Genomic DNA, 16,154 nt, shown 5'->3' with positions numbered 1-16,154 from the left:
GACCCAGAGAGCTGAGAGAGCTGGTGAAGAGAGAGACAAAGAGAAAGGCAAGGGGAAAGTGAACACCTGAAGTAGGTACGGCGATCCTAAAGCCAACGAAACTCAAAAGAAATTGGAGGCGTAGTCTGACCTACTCCCTCTGGGCCTCTGCCTTGCCTGTTATTATTGAGTCTGTTCTCCCGGAAACATCAGAGCTCCATAAATTATTAACTTTCAGCAGGCCGAGTAACACATTCAGCAAAAGGTAATACTTGCAAGTTATGGGGTTTTTTTTTTTGTTTTTTTTGTTTTTTTTTTTTTCCTGAGACGGAGTTTCCCTCTTGTTGTCCAGGCTGGAGTGCAGTGGCGCGATCTCAGCTCGCTAACCTCCGCCTCCTGGGTTCAAACGATTCTCCTGCCTCAGCCTCCGGAGTAGCTGGGATTACAGGCGCCTGCCACCACGCCCGGCTATTATTTATTTATTTATTTATTTATTTATTTATTTATTGTATTTTTAGTAGAGACAGGGTTTCACCATATTGGCCAGTCTGGTCTCCAACTCCTGACCTCGTGATCCACTCGCCTCGAACTCCCAAAGTGCTGCGTTTACAGGCGTGAGCCACCGCGCCTGGCCTTTCAAGGTTTTGAGGAAAGTGAAGCGTCCTGTTGAAGCAAGGCTTGAGTTCTGTTATGTTTCATGAAGCCCTGGAGACCTCTGATAAATCTCTACAAAATCCCTTTTTGAAGTTTTCCAAACCTGCTTCCTTGGCAAGCTTTCACCATGGCAACCTGATGGGAAATGCTCGCTGGTGGTAACAGACTGTGGTACCTTAAAGCACTTTCCATACAAAGTCTGCTCTCAATTTTTCAAGTACAGAAACATTTTTCTGCCCACTTAGTTATTTCAAGCTGGGTATCATGGTGACAGTTTGTCACCACGAGAGAAAATTGTGACAAAACACACAATTTTCTCTTCCTGGAATTCCTTCTCTGTCCTGGGAGCAAATTTCCATTCATTCCTAAAACCTCAGCTCAGTTATCATCTTCAAGTGCTAAGTTGTTCATAAATCTGTTACGGGCTGGGCGCGGTGGCTCACGCCTGTAATCCCAACACTTTGGGAGGCCAAGGCCGGCAGATCGCCTGAGGTCAGGAGTTTGAGACCAGCCTGGCCAACATGGTGAAACCCCATCTTTACTAAAAATACAAAAATTAGTCAGGCCTGGTGGCTGGGCGCCAGTAACCCCAGCTACTCAGGAGGCTGAGACAGGAGAATCACTTGAACCCAGAAAGCGAAGGTTGATCTCAGTGAGCCCAGATCGTGCCACCGCACTGCAACCTGGGCAACAGAGCAAAACTCCGTCTCAAAAAAAAAAAGAAAAGATTTTAGAATCGGCAAAATGGATCCGATCCCCTATTTTATGTGCACATAATACATGTTCATTGTGGGGAAATTAGAAAAGTTGAGCATTAAAAAATAAGAGCCACAAATTAAGCATATCATGAGAAAAAATAATAATAAAATAAAAAATGGTTCTTGGCCAGGAGTGGTGGCTCAGACCTGTAATCCCAGCACTTTGGGAGGCCCAGGCCGGCAGATCACTGGAGACCAAGAGTTCGAGACCAGCCTGGACAATATGGTGAACCCTGCCTCTACTAAAATACAAAAAATAAGCCGAACATGGTGGTGTGTGCCTGTGGTCCCAGCTGCTTGGGAGGCTGAGACAGAGAATTGCTTAAACTGGGAGGCGGGAGGTTGCAGTGAGCTGAGATCGAGCCCTCCAGCCTGAGCAACAGAGTGAGACTCTGTCTCAAAAAACAAAACAAAACAAAAAAAAAGGCCCGGCGTGGTTGCACACACCTGTAATCCCAACACTTTGGGAGGCCAAGGTGGGCAGATCACCTGAGGTCAGGAGTTTGAGACCAGCCTGGCCAACATGGTGAAACCCCCTCTACTAAAAATACAAAAATTAGCCGGGCGTGGTGGCACGCATCTGTAATCCCAGCTACTCCAGAGGCTGAGGCAGGCGAATCGCTTGAACCCAGAAGGCCAAGGTTGCAGTGAGCTGAGATCGTGCCACTGCACTCTAGCCTAGGTGACAGAGCAAGACTCCATCTGAAAAAATAAATAAATAAAAATAAAAAATGGTTCTTTTGGCCGGGTGTGGTAGCTCATACCTGTAATCCCAGCCCTTTTGAAGGCCAAGACAGGCAGATTGCTTGAGGTCAAGAGTTCCTAACAAGCCACAGACTGGTACCAGCCCACAGCCTGGGCGTTGAGGACCCCTGCACTAGATAATATGCCTTACTCTTGGGGCTGCCTATAGGCTAACAAATTCTTTTTGATAAAGAGATAGCAACTAGTGGTTATGTAAAAAGCCTGGGGTGGGAGGGGAGCTGGCATTTTGAATTTTTTTAATGGGTCCATGTTTTGGACACCCTGCCCAATGGCCAGAATCATGATAGCTGCAGTTTTTTATGTGATTGGCACTTCACACATTAATACTTTTTCATGCAGTGCCCCTCCCTGCAAGACAGGCATTACACAATCTGGGCATGGTGACATGTGCCTGTAGTCCCAACTATTCAGGAGGCCAAGGTGGGAAGATCACTTGAGTCCAGGAGTTTGAGGCTGCAGTGATCCATGATAGGACCACTGCACTCCAGCCTAGGGAACAGGATGAGACTGACGCTTAAAAAAAAAAAAAAAATCCCAGCACTTTGGAAAGGCGAAGTGATTGCTTGAGCCCAGGAGTTTGAGACCAGGCTGGGCAACATAGTCGGACCCTGTCTCTACAAGAGATACAAAAATTAGCCAGGTGTGGTGGCATGCACCTGTAGTCCCAGCTACTTGGGAGGCTAAAGTGGGAGGATCCCTCGAGCCCAGGAGGTCAAGGCTACAGTGAGCAGAGACTGTGCCACTGCACCCCAGCCTGGGTGACAGAGACTCTGTCTCAAAAAAAAAAAAAAAAGTCATTATTTTCCCCATTTCACAGATGAAACAGCCTCAGTAATATTTGACAAAGTCACACAGCCATTAAATGAGGGAAAGAGATTCAGACCTAGATTTGTAGGACATCTAGAACCCAAGCTCTTGGGCCATGCTGCTTCTCTTCATGGGGGAGAGGAAGAAGAGAGATTCTTCTAGGAAAGATGCAAATAATTGGCAGAAATTGACAATTGACTCCTTACGGGAACACACACAAAGAGAAGCAGGTTTCCTTGGCATATGAAGGCAAAGTCACACCTGTGTGCTGAGGTCTGGGAAAGCCCAAGGCTAACTCCATGCAGATTATGGAAATAGATGTTCCCCCTTTTTCTGACTCTGGAAGGGAAGGAATTTCCCCTCACAGCCCGCAGTGGGGGAGAGCCTGCAGTGACCTGCTCTAGAGTGAATGGGGAAGCCTCAGGAGCAGGAGTGACTAGCCAGGCAGAAGGCACTTAAGTACCTTGCATATCAACAGCATATTTTAGATTTCAATTTGTCATTAATTTAACATTTATTGAGCTCCCGTGTTAGCCTGGGAACACCAAGAAATACTTATTCTCTGGTCCCCATCGTCCAGGTTCTGTTCTCCTCCTTCCCAGGATTTTCCTCCTGGTGCCTGGTCAGCCTCCCAGGGACTGTGACAGTCACTTTTGTCTCCTTCCTCTGAAACTATCCCCTTCTTCTCAGCAGGAACCAAACCCAAACCCCACCCCATTTCTCCTTTCAGTGTCAGTGTGGATGACATTTGCCCTTGGTCACAGCACTAGATCTTTCTTCCCACCCTCCTATCAGTACCACCATATTCTTTTGGAGCAAATTCCACATTGTGTGAGGACTTGTGTGGGGAGCAATTTTTAATATGTACCTCTGTTGTAGCCTCCCATCACAGGAGTTGAGGAGCTCAGATCCTTCTTGTACCACCCCTGGGAAGATTATGTAAACTCACCAACTCAGACCCTTAAACTTCCAAGATTTTGAATCTTGGATCAGAGGGGACGCTGGAGGTTGAGCCTGTGGCAATGCTAGGGTCAGGTTTTTGCCAAGTCGAATTTCTTGTGTGTTCTGTGCCAAGTGTCTGGAGCTACCGTGATTCTGCAACTTTCCACAGAATCACCAGCCTTAATTCTGTGAATTCCTGTCCTATTTCTCTATTTGCTTCATATGACTAGAGTTCATCTTTGTTTTTTGTTCTTTTTTCTTAAGAGACAGGGTCTCACTCTGCCACCCAGGCTCGAGTGCAGTGCCATGAACACAGCTCACTGCAGCCTCGACCTCCTGGGTTCAAGCTGTCCTTCCACCTCAGCCTCCCATGTAGCTGGGATTATAGGCCCATGCCACCATGTGCAGCTAATTTTTTTTTTTTTTTTTTTTTTAGAAATGGGGTTCTACTATGTTTACCAGACTAGTCTTGAACTCCTGGGCTGAAGGGATCCTCCCACCTCAACTTCCCAAAGTCCTGGGATTACAGGCATGAGCCACCGCGCCTGGCCCTGGTCTCTATTCTATGCGACATGGAGCTGTAACTGCTGCAGTGAAGCACTCATCTACTCAACTAAACATGCAGTGAATATTTATGAAACATCTACTCTGTCCCTGGCAGTCTCGGTGTCAGCCTAGGTGATTATCCAGACTAATTCATGGTTCTGTGCTCTTGGAGAAGACTGGAATATATGCCCAGAGTCAGAAAAAACATATCCTTAACCCCTATTGCTTGAGAAACTCCCCAAAGCACTACAGCAAGCCAGCTACTAGAATCTTCAACAGCTAGAAACCATGGAAGCCACTACAAGGTAGAAATTTTTCTTGCCGGATGGATAACTTAAATACACTTTGATAGAGACCTTCTGAGGCAAATAGTCACTTACAGCTAAGAAATTTAAACCAGACAGGTTAGGAGGAAGCACAGGTTGGCCAAAGTACTTCCGGACAAGTGAGTCTTGTGGCACTTCTCAACTAATATTGTGCATATGAATAATAACAGCTTACCTGTAAGGCTATTTCGGAAACTCAGAAGAGCCTGGCCACTTGTTTCTCACCTCCCACCAGCAACCTCCCATTCAACTCTGGGCCCCAGACACATGAAGCACAAGTCTCAGGGAACCATCTCCACATTGTGGAGATCCCAAGGGAGCCCATAACTGCCTCTTGCATACAACTGCCCACCATACCCAGTGTGAGAAAGGGATGTGGTCTTGCCTTAATCTCTGTTAAAACTGCACATGACCGAGGCAGGCGGATCACCTGAGGTCAGGAGTTTGAGACCAGCCTGGCCAACATGGTGGAAACCCATCTCTACTTAAAAATACAAAAAATTAGCCAGGCGTGGTGGCGGACACCTGTAATCCCAGCTACTCGGGAGGCTGAGGCAGGAGAATCACTTGAACCTGGGAGGGAGAGGTTGCAGTGAGCCAAGATCATGCCACGGCACTCCAGCCTGGGAGACAAGAGTGAGACTCCGTCTCAAAACAAAAAACAAAACAAAAAACTGCAAGCAAAAACAAAACAAAAAACATGTGCAAGCCATTTGCACTCTGGAATTGCATGCTGTGAAAACTCCTAGTGGTGTGGAACTTAATTTGAATTTGAAATCACACGACATGCACAAAGGGACAGGCCTAGGCCTGCCCTTGGGTCACCTGCCTGCTGACTGCAGAGCATCCCCTGTAAGCCACAGCAAGGCCCATGGAGTCTGAGCTTTGTGTAGCTCGATGCTTATGATGTACCACCTCCCTTCAGTCCCAACTCCTCTTCCTCCTCTATCCTCAGGTATACTGATTGCACACTCCCTGTGTCAGAGGTGTTTGAACCAAAGCAACTCCATTTTGAGTGAGGGCTAGGAAAATGAGGCTGGGACTTGCTGGGCTGCATTCCCAGAAAGCCAGGCATTCCTAGCCAACAAATTAATAATGTTTACTAAACAGACCCAGACTTGGGAGTGTCCAGGTATCCTGATATCTGGAGAACAAAGGCATTCTTGATTTTGCTTTAAAAATAATAATATCGATTCTTGCAAAATACAGTAATTAAGAAAATTAATCCTTCATCATAAACTCTTGTAGCAGAGCACACCCCCTCATATACTCAAGCATTGTACCTAGTGTGAATGTGTTTCTCCTCTTACTTTCGGGAACATCCTACTCTATGGAGTAGCTGTTCTTTTACTACTTTACTCTCTTGAGAAACTTGCTTTTTCCTTGCACTGTGGACTCGCCCTGAATTCTTTCTTGCGCGAGATCCAAGAACCCTCTTTTGGGTCCTGGATCGGGACCCCTTTCCTGTAACACTTGTGCAAACGACACTGTCCCTATTATGACCATCTCATAGTGGTAGATTCCATTCGGATTTAAGGTAAGCCCAAAGACCACTTTTGGGTTTTCTTGACTCTCTGAGAAAAGTTGTGTAAGCACCCGCGTTCTTCTGGGTTTGGCTACATAGGGTTGTGCCCCTCTATGGAATGGAGAGTCATGTGGACGAGGGTGTCATTTTCTCACCCAGTAAAACTCACTGAGGATGCTTCTGTACAAGTGAGAAATATGATGACTATATTCAGAATAATGATAACTTGGCTGGGCATGATGGCTCACACCTGTAATCCCAGCACTTTGGGAGGCAAAGGTGGGCGAATCACTTGAGGCCAAGAGTTCAAGACCAGCCTGGCCACCATGAAACCCTATCTCTACTAAAAATTAAAAAATTAGCTAGGCATGGTGGCGTGTGCCTATAACCCCAGCTACTCGGGAGGCTGAGGCATGAGAATTGCTTGAACCTGGGAGGCGGAGGTTGCAGTGAGCCAAGATCATGTGACTGCACTCCAGCCTGGGTGACAGAGTGAGACGCTGTCTCAAAAACAAAAAAACAGAAAACAACACGTTGATCAGGCTGATATTGAACTCCTGACCTCAAAAAGTGATCCACCTGCCCCAGCCCTCCAAAGTGCTGAGATTACAGGCATGGGCTACCACACCCAGCAATCATTTTTTAAATTAAGGAAATATTAACAAGCAAAAATAAAAACATACAGTCTTTTCCCTTAATAAGCCCTTCTAAGAATCTGTACAAGTTAGTTATCAAGTAGTAGACATTCATAGTGGGAGTTAAGCATAAGGACTAGAATTGTGTGTGGGGTGAGAAATTCAGTACTACTTACTGTTTTTGGTGACAACCAGGTATTAGAGATAATGATGGCCATAACGTACTGAGTTCAGTGAATCAATACGGATACACCATAACTTACCGAATATACAATATAAAAATTACCTTTAGAAGCTTAAAAACTGTCTAACTGGAACATGACCAGGGGGCTTAAATACAAATATTTTGCAGAAGGTATAGTGTCATCACCATGGGAAAAAAAATTAAAAGCCCAAATATATGGCTTGAACACTCTTGTTTTGTTACTTCCTTGTTTCGTGAGAGTGGAGTCTTCCTCTGTTGCCTCCAGGGCACTGGGAGAGCAGGTAGCAGATTTGGCTCACTGTAACCTCTGCCTCCTGGTTCAAATGATTCTCCTGCCTCAGCCCTCTCCAGTAGCTTGGACTTAACAGGTGTACACCACCATGCCACTCGCTAATTGTTTGTATTCTTTAGTAAAGATGGGGTTTTGCTTCGGAATGTTGCCTCCAGGCTGGGTCTTCCGACTCCTCGACCGGTCAGTGACGTCCATCCACCCGCCTGTGGCCTCTCCAAAGTTTTGAATCTAGCAGCATGAGCCATCTGTGCCCCGCATCGTTGGACCTGACTTTGTCTTTTTTTCTGGAGATGGATCTCGCCGCTGGTTTGCCGCAGCTGTAGTGCAATGGTGTCCGCACATCATCAGCCTTGGCACTGGCAACCTTCAACCTCCTGGGTTCAAGTGATCTGACTGCCGGCAGCCTCTCAAAGTAGGTGGATTTATCAGGCATAGAGCGCACTCACGCCCAGGCCGCTCTAGATCCTTCTCGCGTCTCCTATTCTCTCTGTAGTAGAGACCGGGGTTGCAGCAATGTTGGCCAGGCTGGTCCTCGAACTCCTGACCTCCTGAGTACGCAACGGCCGTCAGCCTCGGCCAAAGTGCTGGGATTACAGGTGTCAGCCACCATGCCCGGCAGTCATTGGACTTCTGTTTTTTTTTTTTTTGAAGACGAGAGTCTCGCTCGTCGCCCAGCCTGGAGTGAGTGGCCGTGATGCTCAGCTCACTGGCCAGCTCCCGCCACCGCGGGGTTTACGGCGGCATTCTCCTGCTGCAGCCTCCCGAGTAGAGCTGGGATTGACAGGCGCGCCGCCACCGTCACCTCCCCGCGCGCTTAGCTTTTTTTTTGGTATTTTGTTTCAGGTCAGCAGAGCCGCGTTTCACCGTGTTCGCGGCAGGAAACATGGTCTCGATCGTCCTGACCTCGTGATCTGCTCCGGTCTCGGCCTCGCCAAGAGATGCTGGGATCTACGAAGGCGTTGAGCCAGCCGGTCCGGGGCCGGGCCATCTGTGGGACTTCTTAACACACAATTCTAACCACACCAGCAGGAAGTGTACATTTAAAATTCTGCCCCAAATGAAAGAGATACAAATATGGCACAACTGCCACAAAGACTTGTTTCCCTAGCCAAATAGTACCAAGGCGTAGATAAAAAAAATCAAAATAGAAAAAGCCTCTAGCTCTCGTGAGGTGGGTAAGCTGCAGCTTCTGGAAGCAGATGTTGCTCCTTCCTCACTCTCTGGGCCCTGTTTCTAGGCGAGCAGTGGGAAGGCAAGAAGATAGGGAGAAGGTAAAGTCAGCCCAAAGCATAACAATTCATTCTTGTCAAAGAGTTCAACCTAATAATGTGGGGGAGATTTCATTACTCATAAATGTATTATTTTCCATAAGAACTTTAAAACTACTATTTCAGTAATTCTTAAAATGGCTTAACAATCCAAAGAAATAAATGGGCACTTGACATGGTTTGGCTCTATATCCCCACCCAAATATCATCTTGAATTGTACTTCCACTCCACAATTCCCACGTGTTGTGGGAGGGACCCAGTGGGGGATAATTTGAATCACGGGGCTGGTTTTCCCCATACTGTTCTTGTGGTAGTGAGTAAGTCTCATGAGATCTCATGGTTTTATCAGTGGTTTCCACTTTTGCATCTTCATTTTCTCTTGCTGCCACCATGTAAGAAGTGCCTTTCGCCTCCCACCATGATTCTGAGGCCTCCCCAGCCGTGTGGAACTCTTAAGTCCAATTAAACCTCTTTTTCTTCCCAGTTTTGGGCATGTCTTTATCAACAGTGTGAAAGCGGATAAATACAGCACTCAAACAGTTCAAATGAAACAAAAATCTCTGGTTTCATTTTATTTTTTAAAATTTTATTTATTTCTTTTTAAAAGGCTAATCAAGTTAAGCAGTGGGAGCAGAGAAGGAACAAAGAAATCTGTAACTGCGGCTGGGCGCAGTACCTCACGCCTGTAATCCCAGTACTTTGGGAGGCTGAGGTGGGCGGATTGCTTGAGTTCAGGAATTCAAGACCAGTCTGGGCAACATAGCGAGATCCAGTCTACACAAACAGTACAAAAATCAGCTGGGTACGTTGGTGTGTTGCGTGTAGTCTCAGATACTTGGGAGGGTGAAGTGGGATGACTGGTTTAGTCTGGGAGGTCAAGACTGCAGTGAGCAATGCACTGTACTCCATCCTGGGCGACAGAGTCAGACTCTGCCTCACAAACAAAATAAGAAATCTGTAATTGGTTGTGATCAATTAGTTGTAAATGCCACTACATGCAGATCAGCCTAGTTTCGTTTTCTATTCTTCTTCTATCTCCAGAATATTTAAAAGTTAAAACACTTCGATTTTTAGAAACTCTCATTAAATTTACCACCTAGCTGAAGATTCCTGAAGGACTTAAACAGAAAATCAATGTCCCTCTCAAATGAATAGGGCAATAACTCTACTGAATATAAACTTTCTATTTCTCTCCATTCATAAAAGAGACAGAAGCATCATTGTTCTCTAGTTTTATTATTTGTCAATTTTCCCAACACAGGAACTATAACTCATTTTGAGATTTTTTCAGTGCATTTCACAGCAAAAATGAACAAGGGAATCATTAAAATTGTTGTACACAAACCAACTTTTTCTTATAATTTACAATTTGTTGAAAAAATTATTGTTTTGCTGTTTTCATCCTACTAACCTCTTTAACAGAACACAGTTTATCAGAGCACAAAGCTTAAACTTCTTATGATGATGCAACAGACACAGCCTCCTACAATGGCTGATAAACAACAGGTATGTTACACACACTGATTGGAAGACCATATCAGAAAAAACAGAGTAAGGCACCACTCTTGGGAAATTAAGGTAGCTTGCAGTAACAAGTGTTGAGCACCGTAATAAGTAGGTGCTCAATAAATATATGAATGAATGATGAAAGCCATAATTAGCTCTATTCTTTTAACTGCCAGCAATTCTTCAACCTCCACAAAATACTTATTTAAAAACAGATTTGTACCTGAATACAACTTCCTGATCTTTTTTTCCTGATACCTTTTAATTTCATACTGTTTCTTTAGCATTTAAGTTTCCTCAAAAAATAAAAAACAAAACCATACCTTACATGTGCATTCAGTTACACATATAAGTTCTGAATTACTGACAAGTATGAATAGAATCATTTATTTTAATTTTAACAGAGGTAAAATAAAGCATACTTATCCGAAGGGATAACACATAATACTGGATACTTAACCTAGAGGTGAAAAAAAAGAAGGAAAAAAGTAACAGTTTTATTTTTTAATATTTGCTATTTTCTTACATGCCTTAGTTCTGGAGAAGCTAAAATCTGCATATTGACGCATGAACACATTTTAAAATTTTCTCTCAACTGTAATATTTATAACTAGGTACTGAAAAATGTTCTGAAATTTTCAGTTCAATGTGTTGTTTTCAAAGTATATTAAAATGCTCAGAAGAAAAAATTCTCCATGGTTATAATTCTGATCAATCTATAAATGTACTTTTTAAAAGAGAGTTCCAACAGAGGTGGATAATGGGTAAGTTCCTCAGACACAGGCATACAGTCTTTTTGAAGAAATAGAATGCCTTGTTACCACAACCTGGTTGATTTTTTTTTTTTAAACACTGATTTCAGGCACAATGGCTGAATCCACTTCTGGGTCATCTTCCTTCTCCTCTTGGTTGGTTTACAAGAGTAGTGAATACTTCAGTTATGGACAGAAAGACAGACACAAACTCTGAAACAGAGACTTCACTTTTCACTACAAAGAAATCAAAGTCACTGAGTTCTCATTGTTGTGTGTATCTGCTGCCCCTATGCAAAAATAGGGGATTCAAACTTAATTGTAGGAGCAAGAACTGGATAAAAGATTCATCTACTGATTCAGGTAATAAGTTTTAAGATGGTATTGCTCACATCACATGAACAGGTTGGTAAGGGGTCCACTGCGTTTCTTTACCACTTTGGTCTTGCTTTTGGTATTTCGGTGCCCTAGTAGGTACATTCAGGTTTAGCTAGTTTCAGTCTGCCCAATCAGGAAGCAGGTCACTCAGTGCAATGACTCCATTCTGGGAGGATTTAGGGTAAACAGAGAAGAACCTCATTTGGTCGAGTTTTAGACAGTACGTGTCACTCTGCTGGTTGTGTTGTTGGAATTATTTTCCAAAGTGGTTTATGATAAACCCAGCCATCTCCCTGAAAGAAATAAAACGATAAAGAATCATCTCTCTAATATTATCAAAATCAGTAACCAAAACTAGAAGCAACACCTTTACTGAAATGGAATTCTATTTTCACATTCAAAAAAAAGTTTTTGTGAAAGAACAAAGTCTTTGTGCTTAAGACATCAAACAATGCCTGTGGTTTAGCTAGGATTCAGGTGAGAAGGTATGGTATCGGAGGGTCTAGTTTGTGACCCATGAACATTTAATTTTGCAAGAACCATTTGTAGCAATTTTGCCAATTTCTCCAAGATGCTACAGATTGAGCCTCACTCACAGAGTTATGGGCAGCAGGCGGAGCACAGAGAAATGATCAGGAAGGTACTAACTGTTCTCCCTATCTCCACTGGCACCCCAGAACTCATTTTTTTTTCTTTTTTTTCTTTTTTTTTTCCCCGAGATAGTCTTGCTCTGTCAAGCAGTCTGGAGTGTAGTGGCATAATCTTGCTGCAATCTCCGCCTCCCCGGTTCAAGTAATTCTCCTGCCTCAGCCTCCCGAGTAGCCGGGATTACAGGTGCCCGCCACCATACCGGGCTAATTTTTATATTTTTAGTAGAAATGGGGTTTCACCATGTTGGCCAGGCTGGTCTCGAACTCCTGACCTCATGATCTGCCCGCCTCGGCCTCCCAGAGTGCTGGGATTACAGGCGTGAGCCACAGCGCCCCGCCCCCAGAGCTCATTTTTAATGATATATAGACGTTCTCACTTAGAAACTCTTCTTTCTTAGAATCTGTTTCTGGTATATCTGCTTTTTTTTTTTTTTTTTTTTTTGAGACAGTCTTGCTACAGGTCACCCAGGCGGGTCTCAAAAACAGGTGGTATTTATATACAGCCATCCTACTTTTAAAAATAAAGATGTCTAAGTGATAGCAATTCAACAAAGCCTAGTAAGCTAATGTTCCCACCAAGTAGATACGTTTTTATCTTGAGCACATGTATAACATACCTCTTTAATAAAATATTTTGTTTTCCAAGGTGTGCCTGTTTCAGTACGATGCCTTTCTTCAGTCCTCTGACGTTCTTCCAGGGTATGCTTATGCTCTGTGGCCTTACCAATTTCAGATTCTCTCAAAGAGTCTGTCACATTTTTCCACAATCGCCTGAAATCCAAAAACCACACATTTTACAAGCATTCTTTAAAAGAGATAATAGAATCAATACCCTCAAAATTACAATAATTTTATAAAATAACATTTCCTAAATCACATCTACAATGTCATGCTTATGAATTCCAAGAATAATGATACTATGCTGCTGATGGTTATGTCCGGGATGCTGCTCCTGCTTCTTTTAAATTAAAATAAATTTTATTTTCCAGGTTATAAAAGGAGGATTTTGTTTTAGAAAACTTAGAAATTAACAAGTAAAAAGAGAAGTAAATTTTCAAAGTTGAAATGTAAGCAAGACCAACTGTGCTTCTGGACATGATGAAATAATGGGGAACACATTTATTTTCCTGCCTTCATCAACCAGGAAACAGACAACATATAGTAAAATAGTGGTTTTCAGATACTGAGCAAAAGGCTGTGCAGGGCAGTGATCCTTGAGAAAGGAAACAAATGAGGGGAGTCCTATGAGTCCTCTAACTCGCTGTCCAGAGTGTTTCTAGGCCACGCACAGGGAGAGGGAAGCTTAACAAATCTCAAGCAAAAAAAAAAAAAACTGCCACAATTCTTTAGGGAAAGAACTGTTTGTTGAACAAATGGTGCTGGGACAACTAGATATATATGTGAAAAAAGATATGAAAAGTTAAACATAAAACTACCATACAACCCAGCAATTCCACTCTTGGGTATTTACTCAAGAAAAATGAAAATAAATATCCACACGAAGATTTGTAGGAGAATTTCCACAGCAGTATTATTCATCATTGCCCCCAACTGGAAATGCCCATCAACTGGTAAATGGATAGGCAAAATGTGATATATCCATACACTGAAATACTATTCAGCAATAAAAAGCAATGAACCACTGATACATGCAATTAATACTTCATGGATGAACCTCAAAAACGTTATACTAAGGAAATAAGCCAGGCATAAGAGATCACACATTGTATGATTTATATGAAATATCCAGAAAAAGCAAATTTATAGAGATGGAAAGTTAGTGGTTCTCCGGGCTGGGGGTAATGGGGATTAACTGTAAATGAACATGAGGGATCTTACGGTAGGATGAAAATACTCTAAAACTGATTTATGGTAATAACTGTACCACTAAAGAAAGTTACTAAACATCTTTGTTTTTTCTTTCTTCCTTTCTTTCTTCCTCCCTTCCTGCCCTTCCTCCCCACCTCCCTCTTTCTCTTCTGTTCTCTTTTCTTTTTTCTTTTTTTGAGACAGGGTCTCATCATCACCCAGGCTGGAGTGTGCAGTGACACCATCTCAGCTCACTGCAACCTCTGCCTCCTGGACTCAAGCAATTCTCCTGCCTCACTTTCTTGAGTATCTGGGACTATAGGCATGCACCACCATGCCTGGATAACTTTTGTATTTTGAGTACAGACACGGTTTCACCATGTTGGCCAGGCTGGTCTCGAACGCCTGACCTCAAATGACCCGCCCACCTCAGCCTCCCAAAGTGCTGGATAGTATGCCACAGGTCTTATAGTTCAAAGCCTTAAGCCTACATATGTATCTTAATGGCTCTAAAAGGTTTCCTAACACATTTCTGATACACATATCAGATGGCTCAAACACAAAAATGAATTTATAAGGAATTCTCCACAAATAATAAAGACGTTAAAACCAAAAAAATGCCTGCTCTAATAACAAAACTTCTAATAAAATGAAGTAACAACTTGCAGAACTACAAAGTGAAATATTAAATTGTAATTGGTAATTTTAATAACCAATTTCAATAACTAAACTCAACTGATAGAATAAATGCACAGAAAACCTGTAAGACTACAGAAGACTAGAAAAATACTGTCAACTCATTTGACCTGACATTTACAGAACACACTCACCTCAGCCTCCTGAGTAGCTGGGATTACAGGCACATGCCACCACATCCAGCTAATTTTTATATTTTTTGTGGAGAGACAGAGTTTTGCCATGTTACCCAGGCTAGCCTCAAACTCTTGGGCTCAAGAATATACATTCGTGTCAAGTTGCACATGAAACATTTACCAAGGCCAGGAGCGGTGGCTCATGAATAATTCTAGCACTTTGGGAGGCCGATGTGAGTGGATTACTTGAGGTCGAGTTCGAGACCAGCTTGGCCAACATGGTGAAACCCCATCCCTACTAAAAATATAAAAAAATTAGCTGCGTGTGGTGGTGCATGCTTGTAGTCCCAGCTACTCGGGAGGCTGAGGCATGAGAATTACTTGAACCAGGGAAATGGAGGTTGCAGTGAGCCGAGACTGCACCACCGCACTCCAGCCTGGGCAACAGAGTGAGACACTACTTTGTCTTCAAAAAACAAAAAAAAAGAAAAAATGAAAAAAAGAAACATTTACCAAGACAGTACATATTCAGAGTCATTAAATCTAAATAAATTTAAATAATTAAAATCATACAAAGTGTATGTTTTGACCAAAATGAAACTAAGTTAGAAATAAATAATGGAAAGATGGCTGGAAAATCTCTAAACATTTAGAAATTATCAACACATTTGTAAATAAGTTCATGAGTTAAAAAATAAAACCCACAAAAGAAATCAGAAAATATTTTGAAATGAAAACACATAAAAAGTCATTGGATAGAAATAAAGCAGTCCTCAGAGGAAAATCTATAGCATTAAACATTTAGGAAAAAAAGAAATTGATGAGCTAAACCAGGGATCAAACTATGGCCCACAGCCCATTTTTGTAAATAAATTTTTATTGCAACGTAACAGTGTCTCACCATTGACTTATTGTCTATGGATGTTTCATGCTACAAGGGCAGAGTTGAGTAGCTGTGGCAGAGGCTATTTGATCCACTAAGGCTAAAATATTAATTGGCCTTTGACAAAAAAGTTTGCTGACCCCTGACCTAAGGTTCCATTGTAAGAAATTAGAAAAAAAAAGCAAATGATTTACAATGTAAGGAGAAAAGCGAAATTTTATAAAAGAGCAACATTCAGTGAGAAAGAAAACACAAACAGACTAAATCAGTGAAGCCAATATCTAGTTCTTTGCATAAAATTAATAAACTTAGTCACACTGATGAGAAAAAAGGTATTACAAATATAAGGAATAAGTATGGGAACATCACTACAGATCCTACACAGATAAAAAAATCAGGTAATATTAGGAACTACATGACAATAAATTTGACACATTAGCTGAAATGAACCAACTCCTTCCAAAACTACCAAAGCTCACTGAAGAAACAGAAAACCTTAACAGTGCTATATGTTAAACATATGTAATTTATAATTCAAAACCTTCCCCTAAAGAAAAGAACAGAGCAATATCCCTCATGTATATAGAAATCATAAAATTCATTACAAAATTTTAGCAAATAATATTCAGAAGCATCTTTTTTTTTTTTTTTTTTTTTTTTT

The 16,154-nt window shown here is 42.5% G+C and overlaps 1 protein-coding gene across 1 annotated transcript in view; it reads right to left on the bottom strand.

Moving 5' to 3' along the window:
• Window positions 1-9,923: 9,923 nt before the first annotated feature.
• The window catches only part of OSBPL11 (oxysterol binding protein like 11), a 78,123-nt gene continuing 71,892 nt past the window's right edge, over window positions 9,924-16,154 (bottom strand). Inside the window, exons 12-13 of the mRNA XM_017855363.1 lie at window positions 12,607-12,760; window positions 9,924-11,632 (exon numbers count right to left, since the gene is read on the bottom strand). Of these exons, the coding sequence (XP_017710852.1) occupies window positions 11,567-11,632; window positions 12,607-12,760 (220 nt within the window). The 3' untranslated portion in view covers window positions 9,924-11,566. The remainder of the gene's footprint in view (window positions 11,633-12,606; window positions 12,761-16,154) is intronic.

Source organism: Rhinopithecus bieti, unplaced genomic scaffold, assembly GCF_001698545.2.
Source record: "Rhinopithecus bieti isolate Rb0 unplaced genomic scaffold, ASM169854v2 scaffold_39586, whole genome shotgun sequence".
NCBI classification, from domain to species: domain Eukaryota; kingdom Metazoa; phylum Chordata; class Mammalia; order Primates; family Cercopithecidae; genus Rhinopithecus; species Rhinopithecus bieti.
The sequence above is the reverse complement of the archived record's forward strand: the minus strand, read 5'-3'. Positions and strand labels throughout refer to the sequence as shown.